This window comes from Dendropsophus ebraccatus, chromosome 3 (genome assembly GCF_027789765.1).
Source record: "Dendropsophus ebraccatus isolate aDenEbr1 chromosome 3, aDenEbr1.pat, whole genome shotgun sequence".
Taxonomy (NCBI): Eukaryota; Metazoa; Chordata; class Amphibia; order Anura; family Hylidae; genus Dendropsophus; species Dendropsophus ebraccatus.
The window spans coordinates 116323386-116348952 of record NC_091456.1 but is presented as its reverse complement, the minus strand read 5'-3'; the positions used below and the strand labels follow the sequence as shown (position 1 = coordinate 116348952).

Genomic DNA, 25567 nt, shown 5'->3' with positions numbered 1-25567 from the left:
CGTTACCACCCTACGTTGCCCGTTACCACCGCACGTTGCCCATAACCACCGCACGTTGCCCATAACCACCGCACGTTGCCCATAACCACCGCAGATTGTCTGTAACCCCCCCAGGTTGCCCCTAATCACATGTAATTCCTACCAGATTGCCCCCGACCACCGCACGTTGCCCCCGACCACCGCACGTTGCCCCCGACCACCCCAAATTGCCAGTGACTCTCTCCAGATTGCCCGTAACCACCCCAAGTTACAGGTTCCCATCCAAGATTACCTATAAGCACTTCAGTTTATCCGTAACCACCCCACGTTGCCCGTAACCACCGCAGGTTGCCCGTAACCAACGCAGGTTGCCCATAACCACCCCAGATTACCCGTAACCACCCCACATTACCTGTAATCTCATTTTTTTATTGTATTTTAGTAACTGCGCTATTCTAATAACCATTACTAGCTGCGGTTTTGCTCCAGCAAATTGGCGCTCCCTTCCTTCTGAGCCCTGCTGTGTACCCATACAGTGGTTTATGCCCACATATGGGATACCGTTCTACTCAGAAAAAGCTGCGTTACAGATTTTTGGGTAAGTTTTTTCTCCCATTCCTCGTGAAATTGAGAAATTTTAAACTAAGCGAACATATATTGGAAAAATTAGAGTTTTTCGTTTTTACTGTCTTATTTTTAATACTTTCCTCTAATACCTGTGGGGTCAAACCGCTCACTGCAGCCTAAAAAAGCCTAAAAACAGCCTAAACTGTAAAAAAAAAAGCCTAAAAAAGTAAAATATGTTTCCCAAATTATGCCAGAATAAAGAGGACATATTGGTAATGTGATTTAGTAACTAATTTATGTGCTATGACTTCCTTTTTTAGAAGCAGTGAATTTTAGAAGTTCATAAAATGCAAAATTTTCAAATTTTTCATGATATTTTGATGTTTTTCACACAAAGTAGTGACCAAATTTTGCCACTAATATAAAGTGCCATATGTGACGAAAAAACTATCTCACTGAGCTATAAGCGCATAAAGTGAGACAGGTCAGATTTTAAAAAATGAGCTTGGTCATTAAGGCCAAAACAGGCTTTAGAGGCAAGGGGTTAACATGTTGAAAGACAAACGACCGTGATAGCAGAGATCTGATGCTGTTGCTCCGTGGAATAGGAGCAGCAGCAGCAGACCGCCACTATCCTCTATAGGCTGCCTGGATGATCTAGCGATCAGCGATCGAGGAACAAGGAGCAAGGAGCAAACAAGCGCTGACAGCGCTCGTTTGCCCCTCTGTTTCCCTGTGTAATAAGGGCTTTAAGGTGTAATCTGCCACCATAATATGTACTAGGAAAAGAGAGAGAACACCATATGGCGCACATAGCGTATTACTGCAGAACAAATGTGTGCAGAGAAGTGTCTGTACCTGCTGTTCACCTTGGGCGGTCTTGCTACAAGCCCAACGCCGCCAGTCACTTTAGTGGTGGTTTATACAGCATGATGCTTTTTCAATGGAACCAGGAGACTCGGTACAATAATTCAGCAGCAGAGACAGCAGTAAAGTAGTGAAAAATCTTTAACTTTCTTCACACCCTTCTGCGTGACGTTTCGGCTTTACTCTTGACTTTCTCGGGGCGAAAACTGAAACATCGCGCTAAAGGGTGTGAAGAAAGTCACAAGTTTTTATACTACTTAACTGCTGTCTCTGCTGCTGCTTTTTTGAACCGTCCTGAATGGAGTGCAGTCAGATGAGGGGGGCATTATCCTACCTGTGTCTGCTGCTGCTTATATCTTTATTTTTGGAGTCGGTACAATATCACGGATGGGGACAAAGCTGAACTTACCCACAATCCCGGTCCAGCCTCCTAAAGGTAGATTTTCTGACTTGTGCTGGTGCTGTGCTGGACAGCTCAATATTTTTGTCGTTTACATGACTGCCTTCTGTCTGTGAGCGCACAGATGGCTGGGATACACAGGACTTCCTGTTATCCGTCTGTTTCCTGTTTCTTGAGAAAAAATACAGATTGTGCCGTGTTTTCCATGATGATAAAAAAAAAATAATATATGTTAATTGCAAACTTACTTTATATCACATCTGTTAATTTAGATTTTGAAAGTTATAGCGACATTGACACTTTAAAGTTTAACTGTCATTTAAAACAACTTTGCAGAAATCATTCGCACAAGCAATCATAAAAAAAAACTATTAGGCAGAAGAGCTTCCTTCTGTACCGACAAGTCTGTTTTCTTACCTCCCCCCACTTCTTATCTGTTTATCATCGAGACATAGTTGTCTACATTACAGAAAAGCAAAGTAAGGACAGGTTTGCAGTGTCCACTATAGCCTATGAATGGGATGGGAAGGGGGATTAGAAGAGGAGAGAACCAGCCCATGCCGTTTGCAGTATAAGAGCCAGCACAGAACAACATTCTCCAATCTTATCAACTTTCCAGACCAGCACTGAACAGTCTGACCTATAAATTCAGCCAGACAGTCTACAAACATGCACGGGCTGGTTCTCTTCTCTTCCTGTTGGAGAACAGCTTTGTGATTACAGAAGCAAGCTGTTTTGCCTAATTACAGAGTTGCTTAAAATTGCTTGTTCTAGTGATTTCTGTTTGAAGTGACAGTTACACTTTAATGTACCACAAATTTAGTAGAAAAAATGGCTGCACATCTACATGTTAAGCTTTTTGGCAAAATAACCTTAGCTATTTAGGTTAGTTACACATTTAGGGTATATTCACACGAACGGGCTCGCAGCGAGATTCTCGCTGTGAGTCCGGCAGGTCCTGGCAGTTCCCATACACTACATACTTGCTGCGGTCTAAACGACCGCAGCGAGTATGTAATTCTGCCGCCCTTAACCCCTTCTGCTCCCTCCCGGCTCCCCCGCTGTAAGCATACATTACCTGTCCTTGCTGCACGGGTCCGGCGTCCTGCTCTCCCGTCCGGCCAATCAGTGTGTTGCCCAGCTGCAGCCACTGATTGGCCGGACGGGAGAGCAGGACGCCGGACCCGTGCAGCAAGGACAGGTAAAGTATGCTTACAGCGGGGAAGCCGGCCGGGAGCAGAAGGGGTTAAGGGCGGCAGAATTACATACTCGCTGCGTTCGTTTAGACCGCAGCAAGTATGCAGTGAATGGGAACTACCAGGACCTGCCGGGCTCGCAGCGAGAATCTCGCTGCAAGCCCGTTCGTGTGAATATACCCTTAAATCTATGACTCTGGCAAGTGGTCTTGTATGTGTAGTAGAATACTTCACACTTGGTCTGTTGAAATGTACATTTTTCACTTTGGTTTTGAGCTTGCTCCTGTTTCTCCTGGCACTGGTATTTTCTAATATTTTTATTTATTTTACAGATAAAATTCAGAAATTGCTGTGACCTGAATTAAAAGTAAATATTATACTTTGTACCCTTTTTTGTTTTTTAGGGGGGGTGTTTTCTAAAACTGAAATGTCAGAGGTTTTAACAGAAATTGTGAAGGTTGATCCAAACTTTGATAAGGATGCATTTTTAAAAATGTGTGAAAAGGATATAATTCCAAACATTCTGGAGGTAAAATATATTTCTTTTTTCTAATGCTATATATTAATTAAAAGGCATGGAAGACAAGAATGAAATATTTGGTATGATAAAGAAGCCCTGGCCTTAAAATACCTGTGGAAATTAAAGGGGTTATCCAGTGCTACAAAAACATGGCCACTTTCTTTCAGAGTCAACACGACTCTTGTCTCCAGTTCAGGTGCAGTTTGCAATTAAGCTCAGGGCCGTTTCTAGCACCGTGCAGGCCAGGCCACTGCACGGGGCGCTGACAGCTAGGGGGTGCCCTCCCTCACCACACACACACAGAGCATCAGTGACGTTCTGCACAGAGCAGCAGGCTCTAATGTGCCCCCACACACAGCACCTGGTTCCTGGGGGCTCCTTTGTGGCCTGGGACTAAACTGAAGAGGATAGAGGAGGCAGCAAGGTCTTCCCCACGTTCCCCCCTGCGGCTCTGAAGAGCATCCAGCACACAGGCAGCAGCTCCTGTGTGAGACCGTCTCCTCCCCCGACCCGGCCTACACACAGCTGAAGAGAGTGTCCCTGTAAGTGCTGCTGCTGTCTGGAGGGGGAGAGGGGGGGTGACTGTGGGGGATCAGCAGTACAGTATTGGGGTGTATGTAATTGTGGGGGGTTGATGGGCAGCTTCATACCCCAGAGTCTATACTTTCTTATCTTTCTCATCCTTTCCACCTTATCTCAGGAGCCTCTGCAGCTTCAGTCGGGAGGAGGGGGTGGGGGTGGATTATTAGCATAGGACCTCTGCCTGATGGTTTAACCCTTTCTAGACTGCACCCAGCTACAAAAAGTTACTGCACTATATTTGTGTGTGAAGAGTTCAATGTGCAAAGGTATGTGTGATGTCCTATGGTATGTATAGTGTGCTGCTAATGCTCTATGTATGTGTGATGTCTTATGTCATGTATAGTGTGCTATTTGTGTTGTGTGATGTCCATACTGTGTAGTATACTAGCGTGTGTGTGTGTATATATATATATATATATATATGTATATATGTGTGTGTGTGTGTGTATGTATGTAAGTACATATCTATTGATCTGTCTGTATATATACTTAATACGTACCGGATTCGCAGCGGATTTCACGCTGCAAGTCTGGTAGTGTGATTTTCAATAGGGTTACATATCCGCAGCAGAACTTACATTCCCCTGCGAGTATGTAACCCAGCCCCTTTAACCCCCTGCTGCCCGCAGCATACGTTACCTCGGTCGATCCCGCTCAGCCAATCAGTGCACGGCCCCGCTGCAGTCACTGATTGGCTGAGCAGGACTGATCCTCACATGCAGCGGCGGCACTGAGCAGGTAATGTATGCTGGGCTGGGGGGTGTTAAAGGGGCCGGGTTACATACTTGCAGCGGGATGTAAATGCTGCTTTGGGTATGTAATAAGCTGCTGAAATGAAGTCTATTATTTTGGCGCATGAAACAAGCAGATAGCCGGGAACTAGTCTTTTGGGCTGTGACTAGTCACCGCTCTCTGCCTCTCTGCGAACTCTGCAGGATGACTGATAGGAAAAGAGGTCGGTTAGAAGCCTCTTTTCCTGTCAATCATCTCAGAACACATCATTTTTTTAACGTGCACAAAATTGTCTACCACGATTTTGTGTACGTTTTTTTTTTTTATAATGGAAGTCTGTGGAAAAACTAATCAAAATAAATGCACACAAGTGCAAAAACGTTGCGTGTACCCAGCATTAGTAAATTCAGTGGGACTTGCACCTGCTCCAGAGGAGGTGTAAGGGGAGGGGGGCTCTTTTTTCAGAGTCGCCCTGTAGCCAAAATGGCCTAGTAACTTCCCTGATTAAGCTCAATTCACTTCAATAGAACTAAGTAGCAAAACCACGCCCAAGCAGGAGACAAGAGTTGGGCTGTCTCTGGAAGAAAGTGGCAATGTTTTTGTAGCACTGGATAACCCCTTTAAAAGACTGTCAACAGGGTTGTAATTAAGGTCATGGCTAGATACTGCTAGTTATCATAATTCTCAGCACACTTTTTTTTTTGGCAGGGTTACAGTGCAGAAAAATAAGCCGTTTGTTAGCACCTTTCAGCACCACGTTGTATAGTTGCGTCATGGTGTCTGTAAAGGGGGATAGAGTGGGGAGTCACGCCCTATAGCTAAAAAAACACACATTATAAGGATCAGAATATAACAATTTTAACACTTTTTTGGTTTATGTTTTACATTTTTATTTTTTTATTTTTTTTATAATTTTATTTTTTCCCATTCACAGGATGTGTACATAGTACTAAAATATTACAAAAAAATGAAAGAAAAGAGCATTTTACATTGTTTTACATTTTTAAAAAAGTAGTAAAATAAAAGTTGTAAAAAATTGAATAGTGTTATAGGCAGACTGACTTGAGGAACATAGGTAAAATATTTTACATTTTGAAATTTGAAAATATATATATATTTTAATTTCACCTCCTAGATGTTTATTTTTCAGTATCACAGCATATTTTATGGAAAAATTAAGCATGTCATAAAGTACAATTGGTGTTGCAAAAAAAAAAATTGGTCTATAGTTGGAAAAATTAAAGGGAAGTGACTTTTTAAATGCTATGAGGAAAAAATTAAAGTGGAAAAACTAAAAAAAAAAAAAAAACCCCGGAACAAATAAAGACCCTGGTCCATATAGTCTCATGTTGCTTCTGATCTTCCCAACTACTAACCTCTAATTGTGTCCCCTTGTTCTTGCATTTAGTTTCTTACTAAAAACACTTTCCGTCTGAACGTTTACATAGTTAGTACAGTTAGAAAAAAAAAAAAAAAACATGTTCATCAGGTTCAAGACTTTTAACATATTTAAAGGTTTTGATTAGAGATGAGAGAACTTACAGTAATAACAAAGTGAGGCACTTCGTTAGCTCTGCAATCCTCTCATCAGCTTGCTTCCATTTAACTGAGTGGTGCTCTCTGCCACTTGTCCCTGGGTGCTGGGAAAAGCTGGATCCAGCTTTTCCCAGCACCAGGTGAGCAGTGGCTCGAAGCGCTAGTCAGTTAAATGGAAGCAGGCTGATGAGCGGATTGCAGATGATGACTAAGCACTTCACTTTGTTATTTCTGTAAATTCGCTCATCTCTCGTTTTGAATATGTCCCTGCTCTCAGCTCTTTTTTTAAGACTATTCAAATTAAGATCCTTAAGTCTTTCTGATTCTAAGCTTCAAACTATCCACCATTTCTGTAGCCTGTCTACCTCCTTACTACTGGTTATACCTTTAGCGATACAGCTCAGCATTCGATTAGCTTTCCCTACTGTACTAGTGACTCATTTTAAGGCTGTCTTTGCAAGCACAGCACTGCTAATACGGTACTCGGATTGAGGATTCTTTTTTCTCAATCCGAGTATTGTAATAGCATCAACCAGTATTTCCAATAGAATAAATAAATGGAATAGTACCCCAGAGGGACCTAAAAAATGTAAAAAGTAAAAATGTTTTTAAAAATACCCAAAAGCCCCTCCACCAATAAAAGTTAAAATCCCCCTTTCCCATTACACAAATAAAACATGTAAAAAAAATAAATAAATAGACATATCAAAGCATGCATAATTGTCCAATCTATTAAAATCAGGGCTGTGGAGTTGGAGTTAGTTTTGGCTGGAGTTGGAGTTGAAAAAAAATTTACCGACTTCAGCTCTAAAAAGAATCTTCCAAAATTTTATAATAGAGTTTTTATAGGAAATTTTTTAAATGTTACACATCAATATTTATTTTATGTTATATCAATCTAAGGACCTTTCCTCCATATATCAGTAATAAAGCACTGGCCCTATTAGATAAGGGTGGTCGGGAAAAGGTTGGTGGTCACTATTTGCCAGTTGGTTTCTGAGCTGGATGAGTCCATTGTGTGTGTGGGGTTGGGGGATCTGTGCTGTTCTTTTCCTAGATGCTGGATTATTGTAATTGAGCAGTTGTGTAATATGAAGATGTCCTATGTGATATAGAGAAGGAGGGGGACAATCCATAAGTAATTTAGCAGTAAACTACTGTAGTCCATGTGGTGTCTTCTCTCTGGGAAAAGATTGTTTTTCTTTATGCCATGGCTGCAGCAGGCTGTGTGTGTGTGTGTGCTATGGCTGCGGCAGGCTGTGTGTGAAAGAGAGAGAAGTAGAAATTGAAGGATTATTCTGGGCAATATTGAAAAATCCGGGGGGGGGGGGGGGGTATAATCATAAAAAAAAAGTCCTATTTACCCGTCCCCATGCCCCCGCAATGCAGCATCATGGCTCATGCTCTCATGGCTGACCTCTACGTCTCTGTGTCTGACCCTTCTAAATCATTATGGCTGACCTCTATATCACAGGTATCTGGCATTATTAGCAATATTTTGTTGTGTATGGTGATTATTTAAAGCGTAACTTGTCATTTCAGGGCCATTTTTTTTAAAACATTACATATCAACAGTACAAGCAATTTTAAGAAACTCTGTAATAGGTTTTATAAACCAAAAGAGTTTCTTTCTGTACTGAAAAAGCAATCTCCCAGCCTCCCCCCTCCCTTCAGAAGCAGCAGGATTTCTGTGTCCATTATGTGTCTATGGAAGGGAGGGGCTGTTAGGAGTGACTGAGCACGGAGCAGCCCTGCACAGCACAACACCCTGCAATCTTCTCTCAGTAAGTTCATAGATAAGCACTGACCTTTCTGACCCCTGAATCCTGCGGTTTAGGTGCCCACACAGTCTACAAACAGCTGACCTTCATGTCACCTTTTCCTGCTCCCTCATCTCCCTCAGCTCCTTCCCCGTCCATAAGGATAGAATGGGAGAGCAGAGCCCGTCTTCACTGGCTTCTCTGTAGTGTTTGCCTGATAATGCACAGATAAAAAGTCAGGGGGGGAGGCCTGGAGATCACTTCTTGAGTACAGAAGGAGGCTTTTTTGGCTGATAAAACCTATTACAGAGTTTCTTAAAATCGCTTATACTACTGATTTCTGCAATAAAAAAAATATGACCGTTACGCTTTAACTCTTTCCCGCACGAGGACGTAACTGTACGGCGACCCCGCTCTGAACCGTCGCGGTTTCAGGTGCCTCATGTAGCCCGGGGCCGCGGCTATAAGCGGGCACGGTCCAATCGCCGTGCCCGCTAATAAGGTAATCAGATGCAGCTGTCAAAGATGACAGCTGCATCCGATTACCGGATCCAGCGCTTCCCTGGTGTCTAGTGGCATAGATTGCTCCCCCTGGACGTTGTCCAGGAGGAGCGATCTCCGTCTGTGGTGCCGGCTGGGGTCTCTGCCAAGATGGTGCTGATCCCGGCTCGGCACTCGTTTGTTTTCTGCTGCAGCAGCCGAAAACAAATGAGTGCCTATCTCATCGATCTTTGCTGTGTAAGTATATACAGCATACATCAATGAGTGATCAGTGCACTTATAGTGGAAGTCCCCCAGGGGGGCTTCTAGTATAAGTGTAAAAGTTTTTTAAAAAAGTGTTGTTAATAATAAAAAAAAACCTCCCCTAATAAGTCAGAATCACCCCCCTTTTCCCATTTTATAAATAAAAATTAAATAAATAAATAAACATGTTTGGTATCGCCACGTGCGTAATCGCCCAAACTATTAATTAATCACATTCCTGATCTCGCACGGTAAACGGCTTAAGCGCAAAATAATCCCAAAGTGCAAAATTGCGCATTTTTGGTCGCATCAAATCCAGAAAAATTGTAATAAAAAGTGATCAAAAAGTCGCATATGCGCGATTAAGGTACCGATAGAAAGAACACATCATGGCGCAAAAAATGACACCTCACACAGCCCCATAGACCAAAGGATAAAAGCGCTATAAGCCTGGGAATGGAGCAATTATAAGGAACATATATTTGTTAACAACGGTTTGAATTTTTTACAGGCCATCACATACAATAAAAGTTATACATGTTACATATCGTTGTAATCGTAACAACTTGATATATATAACATGTTAGTTTTTCCATAGGACACACGGCGTAAAAACGACCCACCCCCCAAAGAAAAAGAATTGTGTTTTTTTTTTTTCAGTTTCATTGCGCATATAATTTTTTTCTGGTTTCGCAGCATATTTTATGCAAAAGTTCAGCCAATTGTACTTGCAAAGTACAATTAGTGACGCAAAAAATAAGGGCTTATGTGGGTCTGTAGGTGTAAAAATGCAAGTGCCATGGCCTTTTAACGAAAACGCAAAAACAAAAATTAGCCTGGTCCTGAAGGGGTTAATTAGAAACATAGAAGGGGGAAAAGACCACCTGCTCCATCTAGTCTAGTTCTGAGTTGTTCAGGACATGGAGTCTGGAGACTGGCTGCAATCACTGCACACACAGGAGAAGCTGCTTTATATCTTTCCTTATTCCCTCAGAAGTTGCCCCAGGATCATGTAGGACATAAGGAAGAAGCCACTGAGCCAGATCTACTTCACACCAGTTACACAGTCTGTACTAGTCAGCTCACTGGACTGCAATTTTGGGATCTGTGCACAGCAAGACCCGGAGCAAGGGTCAACAATAGGAACCAGAAGAAAAGATCCAGCACCCGATCTCCAGATAAAACTTGGACTTCTTTATTAGAAAAACTTCACATTACAGGAACAAGCGCCTTGATCACACCTTGGTTGTGATCTTGTCTCCAGCTTGGGTGGGGTTTTACTGCTCAGTTCCATTGAAGTGAATGGAGCTTAACTGCGAACCGCACCTGAACTGGAGACAAGAGTCGTGTGGCCATGTTCATTTCATATATTTTATTATTATTTCTTATTCAATTACATCCAAGGAAAAAACAAAACAAAAACATAATCAACAAAAACATACTCACGTGGTCGTGATGTCCTGTGGCGCCGTCTGGCCCCCCCCCATGGTCTCTATGGTAATCCCAGGGGCCTATTGAGGGCCCCTAGAATTACCATATATATGGCTGTGCAGATTACCTGTCAGCATAGGCCCTGTCACTAAGGGGTTAAAATTTTGAGCAGTTACTGTGCATGTTTAGTCATGTGATGATTTCATTGCCAGCATAATTACACGTGCGACAATACTAATATGTGTACTTTTTTTCTTTTTTTTCCCCCTACATACATAGTATTGGGGGCTATATGTTTATTACACTTTATGTATTTATTTATTTTACTGTCAAAGTTTTTATTAAGGAAGATTTAATGCATACAATAAGCAGGATCAAGGCAAAATCTCCCCACGCAGGGGGGATAAAGTACATTGGATACCTCCTCCAGGTTTGGAAGAAGAAAACACAAGATCAGGGAAGAGGAAACACAAAACAAACAAACGGATATACCGTATTAGCATACAAGGTTGTTCAAGTGCCTGCAGGGTTTAAACATGAAGGGTAATAGAGTCCCTTGGGTGGGGGGGGGAGTGGAGGGTTCAGCTCATGCATAGGTACGGAGGATTCCATCGCTAGGAAGCTAGACGGAGCATTGAAAGTAGGGATGGGGTGGTTGCATAGTCTAGCCATGGTTGCCAGACTGCGGTGTATCGTTCGAGTGTGTCAGTAAGGGTGGCTTCAATTTTTTCATAGAGCATGATTACATTCACCCTGTCAACAACTGCCTGGACTGACAGTGTGGGAGATCTCCATTTGGCTGCTATGTGGATTCTGGCAGCCATAAGGACGTGTTGGAGTAGTTTATGTTGTTTGAAATTAGTGGAGGGAAATTTGTCTCCTAGTAGGAGTGCTGATGGCCTTTTAGGGAGGGCTTTGTGAAGCAGGGAGGAGAGAATTACCAATATAGAATCCCAAAAGCTAGAGACCACAGGGCAGGTCCACCAAGTATGCAGTGTATTGCCAGTAGCTGAGCAGCCACGGAAACAGGTCGGTGGCACATGGGGATAGAATTTATGAAGGAGGCTGGGCACATAATGGACCCTATGTAGCACCTTAATCGAGGATTCCATAAGGGACACTTATCGGCTTCCTTTAGTGATCTGTTCACAGCAATGATGCCATCTCTCTGGGGATAGTGTAAGAGCGAGGTCAATTTCCCATTTGATCATGAAAGGGAGTAGGGTTCCAACAAGGCTGATTCCAAGTGAACCCAGCGGGGTGCATTTTGTCGGGCGGAGATCACGGAAAGTTGGGCAATACGAGCAGCCTTATAGTACCTGTCAAAATGAGGAACTGAGAGGCCTCCCAGTCTTTTGTGATAGTGCATAATAGATTTAGCTATTCTGGCTTTAGCATTGTTCCAAATAAATTTGAAAACTTGTGCTTGAAATCTATGGAGGTCACAGGCAATTATGGGTATTGGGAGGGCCCTGAATAGGTATAGCAACCGGGGGAGGGTTACCATTGTAATTGCATTTATCCTGCCGACCCATGATAGGGAGGGGGAGGACCACTGAGTCAACTCTTGGGCCAAAAGACTAAATAAGGGGGTATAGTTCCATTTATAGACTGACGCCAGTGTTGCAGGGATATTTACTCCCAGGTATGTGAGGTAATGCTCTCTAAATTGGAAAGGGAATGTATCTATAAGGTGGTGTCGCTCTGGAGGGGCAGTGTTGATAAGTAAGGCCTCAGATTTATCTACATTAACTCCAAGTCCAGATAATGTTTCAAAGGTGTGGAGGAGTGAGAGGAGATTTGGAACAGAGATGAGAGGTTTGTGGAGGGCGAGGAGAAGATCGTCCGCAAAAAGGCTGCATTTGTAGGTTTGGTCTCGCATGATAGGTCCCTGAATGTCCGGGTGTATTCGTATGGCTTCAGCAATGGGTTCCATTGCTTGAGCAAATAGGGCTGGGGAAAGAGGGCATCCCTGCCTAGTACCTCTGGTGATGGGTATTTGGTTAAGAGAGCTAGAAGGGAGTTTTAGGAATACTGCAGGTGAGTCGTATGAGAGCTGTAGTGCTTTAACAAAGGGGCCTGAAAAGCCGAGTTTTTGTAAAACTTGGAAGAGATATGGCCATGATAAGGAGTCAAAGGCTTTCTCTATATCGAGTGCCAAGAGAAATAGGGGGCGCTTGTTCAGGTGAGCGGCATGGATCAGATTGAGGGTGCGGCGTATATATTATCAGGGGCTTGTCGTCCTGGGATGAATCCTATCTGGTCTTTGTGTATAAGGGCCCATTTACACAGAAAGATTATCTGACAGATTATCTGCCAAAGATTTTAAGCCAAAACCAGGAATGGATTTGAAAAGAAGAGATTTCTCAGGCTTTCCTTTATGACCTGATCTCTGTTTATAGTCTGTTCCTGGCTTTGGCTTCAGATCTTTGGCAGATAATCTGTCAGATAATCTTTCTGTGTAAATCAACCCTTAGTGAGGGGAGTAGTAGGTTAAGTCTCTGGGCTAAGATGGAGGTGAAAATTTTCAAATCAATGTTGAGGAGGGAGATAGGCCGATTTTTAGTCTGCAGGGGGTACTTGTTAGGTTTTGGGATGACAGTAATTAATGCTGTGTAAAATTCAGGTAGCATTTGCTTTCCAGCTAGGATGTCATTATAGGCTGATTTAAGGTGAGGTATGAGGAGGGTGGAGAACTTTTTAAAATAAAGGGCAGTGAGGCCATCTGGGCCCGGGGACTTCCCGTTTTTTAGGTGTTTTATAGTGGCTGCTATCTCTTCTTCAGTTATATCCCGTCCTAGTGAGGTGGCCGATTTAGCTGTCAGTGTGGGTAGACGTAGCGTTTGTAGGAAAGTTGTAATGTCAGGTAGGGAAGGAGGAGTGGGTTCAGAATATAAGGAGGTGTAATATTCACAGAACGTTTTGTAAATGGTGTCAGGGTTAGACGTAGGGGAGCCTCTCGGTCCATTTATATGGTATATGGTGTTGAGTTTTTCTTTGGAACGGAGTTTTGCTGCTAGTAGTTTGTCTGGTTTGTTAGCAAACCGATAGTAGGTGGCTTGGGTCCACCTAATGGCTTTTTCAGCTCTATTTGTTAGAATGGAAGATAACTGCATCTTAATAGTTTTAATCTGTCTATGGAGGAACAAGGATGGGGCATGTTGGTTTGCAATTTCTAGGCCGTGTAGTTGTTGTTCTAAGTTAGTTTGCAGTTTGGTTCTCTCTTTCTTCCTTTGCGCTGCTTTTTTAATTAGGGTGCCTCTGACATAAGGTTTATGAGCCATCCAGACAACACCGGAGGAGACATCCGGCGTAGTGTTAATACTAAAGTAGAAGCGCAGATCAGCCTCTATTTCAGACCTTACTGTCGGGTCTGTCAGCATGGCCTCATTGAGTCGCCAGCGGAATGGAGGTGGAGAGGTGGTGTTGAAGAGGAAGACTGATAAGACACTGTCATGGTCTGACCAGGAGGAGACCACGTGCCTAGAATACAGCAAAGATGGAAGAGCTGGGGAATTTGTGAGGATCATGTCAATTCTTGAGTATGATCGGTGGGAAGGTGAGTAGTAGGTGTACCCTTTGTGTGGGCCATGCGATTCTCTCCACGTATCTGTTAGGACGTGTGTTTTAATAAGTGCGTGGAATCTGGCCCGGTCTGTCTTGGACAAGTCGGAGCGGGTGGCAGTTGTGCTATCTAGGGATGGGTTCCACGTAAAGTTAAAGTCTCCGCACCAGATGAGCGTATGATATTGTAGGGATGCTAGTTTGCGTAAAATATGTTGGAAGGTGTGGAACGGCTTATCGGGGGGAGCCTAACTATTTACTATGCAGACCGTGTGTGACATGAGAGAACCAAGCAATATGATATATCGGCCTTCAGTATCTGCTATTGATGAAGTAATTTGTAGCGGAAAGGAATTTTTAAGAAGTGTAAGGGTTCCTCGTTTTTTTCGTTCATGCGTTGCTACTTAAAAATGAGTATAGTTCTTGTGGAAGTACCTGGGTTGTGAGGTGTTAGAGAAATGGGTCTCCTGAAGACATATGATGTCTGGGTGGCGTTTACTGTAATCAATGAAGGCTTTCCGTCTCTTTTGGGGTGAGTTGAATGCACATGGTTAAGAAGTGGAGGAATGTTGCTAAGGGAGCTCATGAATAGAAAGGGGTTAGAGTTAGGGACCTGCACGGTAAGGAAGGCATTGTAAAATCTAGACCTAAGCAAAACAGTATATGACCAATAGATAATGTAAAACAGATGAAAAGTAATAAACAGCATAACAAAATGGGCTGGTGTGAGCACCCCGATAGGAATGCCAGAGGACATCAAGTGGGTCGGATGTCGTGCATCTGACATTATATTGGGCAGCACAATTCACAACTGCCAGGGTGACCATGTGAAAAAAACAATAGAAAACAAACGAGGAAGTAGAAATAGAAATCAGTCCAGTTCCCCCATTAGACTCCCATAGCAAATACCTGAGGGTCTGCAATGTTGGGTTTATGTGGAGTATAAGGCAAGAGAATCTGGTGGTCATTGCAGACTTGGAAGTCTATGAAGGTTTACACCTTCTTGGAGTGGGATGGGGGAATGGTAAACTCACAGTTCTGAAGTTCTATGTTAGAGACAACTGGCACGTTCAGTCATCAGGTGGTTCAGGATCCCGCCGAGGTGTCTGGGCTCGTCCCACTGCTGTCCAGGTTCTGGCAGGTCGTCTTGGTTCAGGTGGATCTTGGGGGTCCATCGGGATGTTCAGTCTTTCCAGTGTCTGTCGTCCATCTTCCAGGGAGCGAATGGAGTGTTGGGAGTTGTCATGAAGAAACGCCAAGGCGAACGGGAAATTCCAGCGGTATTTTATGTTGGCCCTTTCCAAAGCCATGAGATTGGCCTGAGTTCTCGGCGCCTGGCTAAGGTCATCGGACTTATATCAGCAAATAGTTGCACTGCACCCGGCACTCCAGGTAGAACTGCAGAGTTTCTGGACGCTGCTAGGATCATATCTCGGTCTTCGGCATGGTGTAGATTGAGAACAACGTCCCTAGGTATGTTTGGGTTTCGGGGTCTGCCTAGTGCTCGGTGAATGCGGGTAATGCAAAAGGTCTCTGGTGGTAGCTGAGGTAACAGAGCAGAGAAAAGGTTAAGGGCTGTCTCTTTGAGGGCAGTTATGTTTTCCGGGAGGCCTCTAATTCGAATGTTCACTCTACGAGACCTGTTTTCAAGGTCTTGTAACTTCAGCTCAAAGGGCGGCGATCTTGTGGTCTTGATCTGTAAGTCGCAGCTTGTCTTCTTCTAGAGCATCTGCCACTTCGTCCATACGTTGTTCCAGGTCTGATGTGCGTTGGCCCAGTTCGTGTATTTGCTTGGTAAAGGTTTCCACAGCAGCGGATAATTCCAACTTGAATGTGGGGGGGGGGGATGACGACGGTGAGGTGGAAGCCATGTTGGGGCGTGTGTTCTCAGAGGCTGAAGAATAGAATTGTTGTAGAGTACGGGTGGTAGCAGTCTTGGAAGATGTACGTTTATTCCGGTTCATATTGCAGAGCAGTGAGTAGCTTCAGTAGAGCATCGAAGATCGCTACATGGTCACATTAGGCTGACAGTTGGGGGCAAAGAGCTACTGGCTACATTTAGCTTGCCAGATGTTGCACGTGCGCCCGTTACATCGTAAGAGAGCGTGGGTACAATTAATGTAAGGAAGTCACTACAGCGGATAGAAGTGTCTCAGAGGAGGAAGGTGGAGCAGTAGGGGTAAGTTATTGCGATAACAGCTCCTTCTGCGGGAATGTTCTGTTAAATGAGACAGGTATAGGTAGTAGTCAGCAGGTGACCGCAGGACACTGTGGTCCGAGACCGCAGGAAGATAAGGACTAGCAGTAAAAGCGTGCTAATGGGAAGTTTCTTCCCCGTATGAGTTCTCTTGTAGATGAAAGTTGTTGGTACTGGCCAGTGGGTGGCAGCGGAGGACTGTAGATTGGGACAGCAGGAAGATCTCAGTTAGATGAGGCTTTGCGGTAGGAGCAGGTTATTAAGAGACCTCTTCCCTGTGTCAATTCACTTGTAGATGGGATTTACTGGTAGTGGCAAATACGTGGCATCAGAGTGCTGGAAGATTGTGAGAAAAATTCTAGCCCCTGTATTAACTTGTATAGGGGGCAGTGTCAGGTTATGGCCAGAAGGTGGCAGCAGAGAGCTGGAAGACTGTGGTAATGGTTCTAGCCTCCGTATTAACTTGTATAGGAGGCAGTGGCAGGTTATGGCCAGAAGGTGGCAGTAGTGCACTGTAAGTTAGGATCTAGTGTTCCCAGTAGGAGATTTCTAATAGATGCGGCCTGGCTGTGCAATCAGCGCAGTCACCAGGGTGTCAGTTGCTGTGTCACCAGGCCACTGGAGTGAAGGGGGAGCTCTGCAGGTGTGGGATTCTGTGCCAGTGCAGCACTGCAGGTTTGGTGCACTGTGTCAGTGCAGCCCCCGGCAATTCCAACATGGCGGAATTCGCGCCAGTTCTTTTCCCTGTAGCTCTGTGGAGAGCCCAACTGTGTTCCTGATTGCTGTGGGGGCCTCCTGGGGATGATCCGACCTGGAGGTGAGCTGATGTTGTCCCTGTGGCTTCTCTGCACTCGCGCGAGTCCGGGTGTACTCCCGGCCGGAAGTGTGTGGGGCCCGGCTTGCTGGAGCTACTAGAGGCCGGGGCTTCAGAGCAGCAGGTAGGCCTCGGCTGGAGGTAGTACAGGGCTGGGTCGGGGATCTCCTGAGCCCTTGTGGTGCAGGGGGGCTGTGATGGGTTTGGGGTGTGGGAAATGGGGTAGAATAAGGGAAAAGCTGCAGAAAGTGCATCTGGCAGTCTCAGCATACAGGCCACGCCCCCGTATTTATTTTAGTTATGTGTTTTTTAATATTTTTTTTTTTTACTTTTATACTGTCCCATCATGGGGAACTCAATATCTGATTGCCTTATGACAGGCAGATTACATTGCAATGGAGATCTGCATTGCATTGTAATCTGCCAGTCATAGGCAAAGCTGATCAGGCTCTGTCTTAGGCCTCATCCTTATCAGCTTCTGTAGCTATGACACAGGAGGCCTCAAGGAAGCCTCTTTTTGTCATATCAAACATTGAGGCTCTGCGATTGCTTTGCACAGCCCCGATGTGAACATAGGGTCAATTCTCCCCCTGTTTTACACTATACGTGCTGCAATCACACTGCTCGCAGCACATATAGTGTTCACTGCTGCGATCCGGGCTCGGCAGATGGGGAGCATGCCCAGCTATCACTGACATCCAGGACCCACCGCGGATGGCACAGGCGCAGCTCCTGCGCCTGTTTCATCACAGGACACAACTGTACGTTCAAAAAGGGACGTACAGTTACGTCCGTGGTGGGAAACAAGTTAATTGAATGTGGCCAACCTCTTAATATATCCCTGTTTTGGCTAGATGGCCAACCAAAGGTTGCCATTAATCCTATAAGTGACAGTTTGAACTCTGTGTGTCATTCTTATACTTTGCGAAACAACTGTAATTATATTTAGGCAGAAGTGCCCATAATAGGAATGTATTAATTGCTAATGCCTTTATCTCTCAACTTTCCTATTCATACTGCGCTGTGTACATGTGCAGTCGACCCTGTCCTAGTTTGACATGTGACTTGTACTGTGCATGTTAGATGCGTCCCCTGTATGAGCTTGACAGGCCATCCGCACTGTACATGTCATGTATATCTGTGCATGTGATCATACAGGCTGGGCCTTGGCACACCATCTGGTCATTTATTAGTGCTGGTCATCACACATGGTGTCTAAATGAGTGGTCCATTATTGGACTTTGGTGTTTATCTATAATACACTGTGGTTGGGTTTTGTTTCTTTTTTTTTAATCTTTATAGTCCCAGTATTTTTCCAGTGGCAAGAAATAAGCCTTTTTGTTAATGTGTGAATGAGGCTAAAAACCCCAGCCAATATACTTTTTCTTCGATTCTTACGTTTTTGTATCTACCTATCCCATTTCACTGACAGGCAGTGCGTAACGGAGACTTGAGCTGGATGTACCTAGGGTTTTGCTGTGCTGCGAAATACCCTTTCCTGGCTTTTCGTGTTAGTTACATATTTAGGCCCCGTTCCCACTGAGCAAAAGTAGCGGAACATGTTCATTCTTCAGAGCATACAGAGCAGGAGCGCGCGCCTTCCATAGACTCCCATTATGAGCGGGAGGCTAACGGCATTCCGTGGCGGACAATTCCGTTGCGGAATTCCGCTACTTTTGCTCAGTGGGAACGGGGCCTAACAAATAGACCGGTTTCTAAGGTAGAAATGACTATTAATATAAAAGCTGTGGCTGGAAACATTGAGGACTAGCACTATCTAGCTTTGGGCTTATTTATTTTCCTGCTAACAGGCCCACTTTAAAGGGAACCAGTAAAGTTTCATCCTGTGTAAACACACTCCAGTCTACAGTACCTTTATAGCTGCTGGGCACAGTGGGGTGGCATTTTCAAAATAGCTGTACCTGGCAACTATAAGGTGTCGGGGGGTTACACACAATAAGGGGTGTGTTCTCTGATAAACCAGTCTATTGAGCGAGGGGGAACATGTGGGGTTTTTGGGTTTATATGAATCACCTTGGACCAGGCCTTTAACTGGTGACTGTTTTCCCCAAGAGTTGTATCTTTTCTGTTTTTGGAATTTGTTGTGAAGCCTAGTGTTTTATTGACTTTCTGAGTGTTTTTATTTTGGTTTATCATCTTTTAATACATACTTAAAATGTACCTGTCATGAAAACTGACTTTTGACATGTCATTAGACGTGTTAAAAGTTATTGATCGGGGCGGGTCTCACTGCTGACTGCTCTGATCAGAAGATATAACCGGGGAGAGATTGTGGCAGCAGTGCAGTCCATCGAAATTCTCCATAGAAATCTATAGGAAATGTTTATATTCCAAGACGCCGGCTGGTAGAGGATCACACTGCTGTTATCTTTCCCCAACTATATCTCTTGATCAGAGCGGTTGTAAGCAGTGAGACACACTCTGATTAATAACTTTTGGCATTTCTGTTGACATGTCAGAAGTTAGTTTTCGTGATTTAATGTATTTTCTTGTGACAGTGCCCATTTAATGTATTTTCTTGTGACAGTGCCCATTTAATGTATTTTCTTGTGACAGTGCCCATTTAATGTATTCTCAATGTTACAAAGTATTCACTTTAAATATATTTCTTTTTTAATATAGGCAATTGTAAGAGGTGATCTTGATGTTCTCAAGGACTGGTGCTATGAAGCGGTAAGCTTGCATTTGTTTAAGTGTGTGTGTGTGTGGGCACTTATTTGCAAAATCTGTGCAGAAGGTGAGGGTGTGGCGCAGGCTCCCTCTATCGGTAGTGGGCAGGGCTAATCTGACGAAAATGATTTTGATGCCGCAGTTCCTGTATATTCTGCCTAATGCTCCTGTTTGGGTGCCGGCGGTACACTTTAAATGAATACAATCCCTATTCAGAGAGCTTATTTTGGGATGGGGAAGTGCCCAGGATCAGGTTAGACACCAGAAGTCTTCAGAAGAGAAGGATTTAGGGGTAGTGATTTCTGACAGCCTTAAAATGAGTCACCAGTGTAACCAGGCGGTGGGGAAAACAAATCGTATGCTGGGGTGTATAGTTAGAGGTATAACCAGTAGGAAGAGGGAGATTGTGATCCCGCTGTATAGAGCTCTGGTGAGGCCACATTTGGAATACTGTGTCCAGTTCTGGAGACCTCATCTAAAAAAGGACATTGATAAAATAGAAAGGGTCCAAAGACTGGCTACAAAAATGGTGGAGGGTGTGAGGCATAAACCATATCAGGAAAGACTTAAGGATTTGAATCTGTATACTCTGGAGGAAAGAGGGGACATGATTGAAACTTTTAAATATGTTAAGGGACTAAATAAGGTTCAAGAGGAGAGTGTTTTTAGTAAAAGAAAAAAAACTGAGCTCAAGAACAAGAGGACACAGTGAGAGGTTAGTTGGGGGAAAGATCAGAAGCAATGTGAGAAAATATTATTTTACTAAAAGAGTAGTAGATACCTGGAACAAACTTCCTGCAGAGGTGGTTGGTAAATCTACAATAAGAGAATTTAAACACGCCTGGGATAAACATACATCTATCCTAAGATATTAAGAAAGAAAATACTAAAAGAGCAGACTAGATGGACCCAGTGGTCTTTTTCTGCCGACAATCTTCTATGTTTATATGTTACAGAACGGGTAAGGTTTGAGGTGGTCTTGCAGTCCCGAATCCATATTTGTACTATCTAGCAGCTCAATTCCAGCAACTTAAGAGGATGGGGTGGCTCGGGGAATATGGCTCCGACTGGCTCACTTTTTCAGCAAGTGTCTGGTAAGGACTCCAGTGTACCTACTGGAAATTGCTTTTCGGACGAGGCCCCCGGATGTACCGATCTTGTTTCCTTTAATACGGAAAGTGTGGTCCCAGATTAAGAGATTCCTATCCTGTATCTCCTATACGAAATATACTCCATTATGGCATAGCCCTGATTTTCCACCTTTGATGGATCTAGATGGTGCTAGATTCTGGGAACAAAGGGGGATGTGTAGCCTTTTGCAATTATATAGTGAAAGAGTCTTTAAATTTTTTGCCCAACTCCAAACGAACTTTGAGCTGCAGCATTCGGCTTTATTTAGATACTTGCAGCTACGCCATGCAATAGAGGCGCAATTTGGAAGGGCGGCCCCGGATATCTCTTCACATCCTCTGCTAGACACAGTTCTTCGGGCACCTGAATCTAAAGGTTTAATATCTTTGATTTATATGGAATAATTGGATTCATACATGAATAGTAGACCGCTGAGGCTCAAGAAACAGTGGGAGGGAGATATTGGTCGTTACAGATGAGCAGTGGTCGGATATCCTGGCCTTAACCCCCAATTGGCGGTATCTGAAGCATACCGAATTTCTCATCTGTTTCTGATACATAGTCTATAGAAGTGATTTTCAACCAGTGTGCCGGGTGGTCGGGTGTGCCGCCGGGAAAGTTTGTCTTACTACACTACACAGCAGCAGAGTGGGCCCCTGATCGCGTTATCCGTGAAGTCCGCCGCGGCGCCGCCCCTGCGCCACACTTAGCTCTCTGACCCCTGCGTGCGTACGTACGCTGCTCCAGGTGGGCGGGCCTTGAGACGCAGCGCAGCGTTGAGAAGAAGCACGTCTGGCGTTAGCTCAGCTGTACCGTGCACCGCTGTCCGTCGCCCAACGCGAAGACGAGGTGAGCAGCACAGAACAGCAAAGCAGAGGAGCTGCCTGTGCCTGTCTAACATGTAAGTTGAATTAGGCACTGGGGGGGCTCGGACCGGGACGGAAAATGGACGGACCGTTTAGGGCTTGAGGGAGGGGAGGCTGCCTGGCAGTAGGACTGGGCCCAGCGCACAATGATTATTGGGGCAGGGCCAGGCTGCATAAGGGGGCCAGATGGCCATATGTTTATAAAGGGCAATAAGTTAAAAAAAAAACAAGATGTTAATGGGGGGAGGGAGAGGGGTTGTGACCTGACCTCCCTTATAAGATCAGCACCTTCCTCTCCTGACATCCTCTGTGCTGCTGTGACCTCCCCTTTAAGATCAGCACCTTCCTCTCCTGACATCCTCTGTGCTGCTGTGATACTGTGACCTCCTCTATAAGATCAGCACCCTCCTCTACTGACATCCTCTGTGCTGCGGTGACCTCCCCTATAAGATCAGCACCCACCTCTCCTGACATCCTCTGTGCTGCGGTGACCTCCCCTATAAGATCAGCACCCACCTCTCCTGACATCCTCTGTGCTGCGGTGACCTCCCCTATAAGTTCAGCCCCCTCCTCTCCTGACATCCTCTGTTGAAGTTCCCCATTCTGGCGAACAAAGCTATTTTGACATTGCTCCCATTTTCAACCACATATCTATGTGAGCTGGGCTTCTCAAGCTTGACTGCGATAAAAACTAAAAACAGGGAGAGACTGAGAACTGTTGAGGAAGAGCTTTGCGTGTGTCTTTCCACCATTCCTGCCAGGATATCCCTTTTGTGTTTATCGAAAGAGGCCCAGGTTTCACACTGAGTGGAATCTGGGCTGACTCTCAGTGCCCGTGTTGCAGTCTTTATGATGCGCACCTCCTGCATATGATGTGGAGCTACGTTGAATTGGAGAAATTCTGAAGGGAGGTGGTAGCCCTAATCAAAAGAGCCTATGGGATAACTATACCACTTGAGCCCTTAAAGTGTGTATTAGGTTTAGTTTGCTCTAAAGACGAACCTACAGGAATAGAACTAGCCAGCTGTAGAATTTTGTATTCAGCCTGAAAATTAGTATCTCAACATTGGATTCAGGCTGCAGTGCCCACTATTACAGAGTTGACCCTGGGTTACCTTCTAGGTTTCTCAAACGGTCTCCTATGTAGGCCTTCCACCTATTACCTGACCAGCATATGGCTGCTACAAGTGGAGTGCGTGGTAGACACTGAGTTGGACCTGTCTGGGAGGCCCCTCTTCCCCTCCCCCCCTTTTGATTCCCACGTTTATTCGGTCCCCTTTAAACAATGATTAGCTAGATTGTGTGCCCTATGTGCTTCTCCTCACGGTCTTTGAGTTATGGTTAGGAGAGTGTTGGTTAAATGTCCCTGAATGCTTTTCTTTGTCTGCTCGTCACTTAAGACAGAGTTTCTTTTCATGTATCTTGCACTACCTCTTTATACTTATTGTGTACTTGTTTATTTTTCGGAAAAGGATGTTTTGGGAGGGGGTGGGTGATTATGGGGTGGTGGGTGGTAGGGATTTCTTTGTTGGGGGGAAAAGTTAAGCACTTTACTGTGTTTGGAAAAACTATTTTCAATAAAAAATATCTGATTTAAAAAAAAAAGTGTGTGTGGGGGGGCATTTATCAAAACAGGTGTAATCGTACATCAGTCCTAAATAAAGCCTCGTCCCTATGCGGTCCGATGGATTTACTAAGAGGAGCATGCATCTGAGCTAATCTGACAGGACCGCGCAAGCCATGCGGCGGCGCAAAAGTCTACACCTGCCATAATTTATGACTGCTAGCAGGAGTAAATCTTGATAAATCGGGTGCGGGAGGAGGCTGCGCTTCCCTGACCGCCCATCTGGCGAGTGGGGTTTATTTCTCAGAAATGGGACAGATTTTTGCTCAAATATCTGCTGATTTTCCATGGCGTACACCAGGACATAAATTCATAAATGCGCCTCATGGTGTTTAAAGTGACACTGTCACTTTTTGCATTCTGACATCTCTACACAGGTGTAAAGGGTAAATTTAGCCGTTTTCATACCTTATTTCATATCATACGTCATGGTGCTTGTTCAAGTAAAAAGTGTCCCTTTATCAACTGCAGATTGTATTAAGTGGGCATGGCCTCGCGACACTAGCGCCACTGAGCCCCGCCCACAACACCACAGTTGATCCCGCCCCCTCGCCGGCCATTGGAACAGGCTGTCCGAAAGGTCTAGACCCCCACCCCCTTTACGTCGGCCAACCAATGGGTATCAACGGGGCGGGGCAACCAATGGTGCCGTTGTTGGCGGGGCTAATTGGCGCTAATGTCGCGAGGTCACGCCCACTTAATACAATCTGCAGTTGGTAAAAGGACACTTTTTACTTGAACAAGCACCACGACGTATGATATGAAATAAGGTATGAAAAACACTACATTTACCCTTTACACCTGTGTAGAGATGTCAGAATGCACAAAGGGGGTGACAGTGTCACTTTAAGGCATTTTCTCACTTACTGTCTTTTTGGAGCTATAAATTCCCTGTGCACCCTGGCTAATTGGTCAATTTACTGTTATTAGAAAGTCCCTACTGTTTTGGTGCTGCGAAAAACCTCAAGAGGAAGAAAGAATAATAAAATACTTATAGGAGTGAGTTATAGTGCGTTTACACAGTCAGATTTATCTGACAGATTTTTGAAGCCAAAGCCAGGCACAGACCATAAACGGTCATAGAGGAAAGACTGAGATTTCTCCTCTTTTGAAATCCATTCCTGGTTTTGGCTTTCATAATCTGTCAGATAAATCTGCCTGTGTAAACGCACCATTATAAATCTCCCAACTATAGTAAAAGAAAATAGATGAAAAAATAGACAAATAGATGAGGCAGCGAAAGAGACCAAAGTCATTATTATGGGGGACTTTAAAGCGACTCTGTACTCACAATCTGACCCCCCAAACCACTTGTACCATCAGATAGCTGCTTTTAATCCAAGATCTGTCCTGGGGTCCGTTCGGCAGGTGATGCAGTTATTGTGCTAAAAAATTACTTTTAATCCTGCAGCGCTGGGGCTTAGATTTGTATATGCATTAGGCTGGCACAACCTCTCTGTCCGCCATACCTCCCAACTTTTGTGAAGAGGGACACGCGCGCCGCAGTCCCCATAGCCATGCCCCTATAGCGACCCTCCATAGCCATGCCCATAGCCACATAGTATCCAATCCCCCATATAGTGCCCCACATAGTAGCCAATGCCCCCATATAGTGCCCACATAGTAGCCAATGCCCCCATATAGTGCCCCACATAGTAGCCAATGCCCCCATATAGTGCCCACATAGTAGCCAATGCCCCCATATCGTGCCCCACAGAGTAGCCAATGCCCCCATATAGTGCCCACATAGTAGCCAATGCCCCCATATAGTGCCCCACATAATAGCCAATGCCCCCATTTAGTGCCCACATAGTAGCCAATGCCCCCATATAGTGCCCCACATAGTAGCCAATGCCCCCATATAGTGCTCCACATAGTAGATAATGCCCCATATAGTGCCCCATATAGTAGCCAATGCCCCATATAGTGCCCCACATAGTAGCCAATGCCCCCATATAGTGCCCACATAGTAGCCAATGCCCCCATATAGTGTGGCCCGACTTGAAAAACAACAAAGCAGTAACTCACCTGTCTGCCAGTCCCAGCAGCTCCTCTCCCGGCAGAAAGCGCACTCCCATCATCCTCCGGCGCGGGCAGCGGGGTACAGAGACACTGACTGTGCCGGAAGTGACCTGCAGCCTCTATAATACATGATAGACGCTACAGGACGCATCCGGCGCAGGCTGCGTCTCAGCCGGAGGATGACAGGAGTACGTGTTCTGCCGGGAGAGGAGCTGCTGGGACCGGCGGACAGGTGAGCCCCCCTGCCCAGCCCGCCACTGTGGCCCCACCAGAAAAACAACAAAGCGGTAACTCACCTGTCCGCCGGTCCCAGCAGCTCCTCTCCCGACACAGCGCGCACTCCC

The 25567-nt window shown here is 44.9% G+C and overlaps 1 protein-coding gene across 1 annotated transcript in view; it reads left to right on the top strand.

Moving 5' to 3' along the window:
* TIMM44 (translocase of inner mitochondrial membrane 44) overlaps positions 1-25567 on the top strand; it is a 182686-nt gene that overhangs the window by 122438 nt on the left and 34681 nt on the right. The window contains exons 9-10 of the mRNA XM_069964528.1: positions 3414-3538; positions 19533-19583. Coding sequence (XP_069820629.1) covers positions 3414-3538; positions 19533-19583 — 176 coding nt within the window. The remainder of the gene's footprint in view (positions 1-3413; positions 3539-19532; positions 19584-25567) is intronic.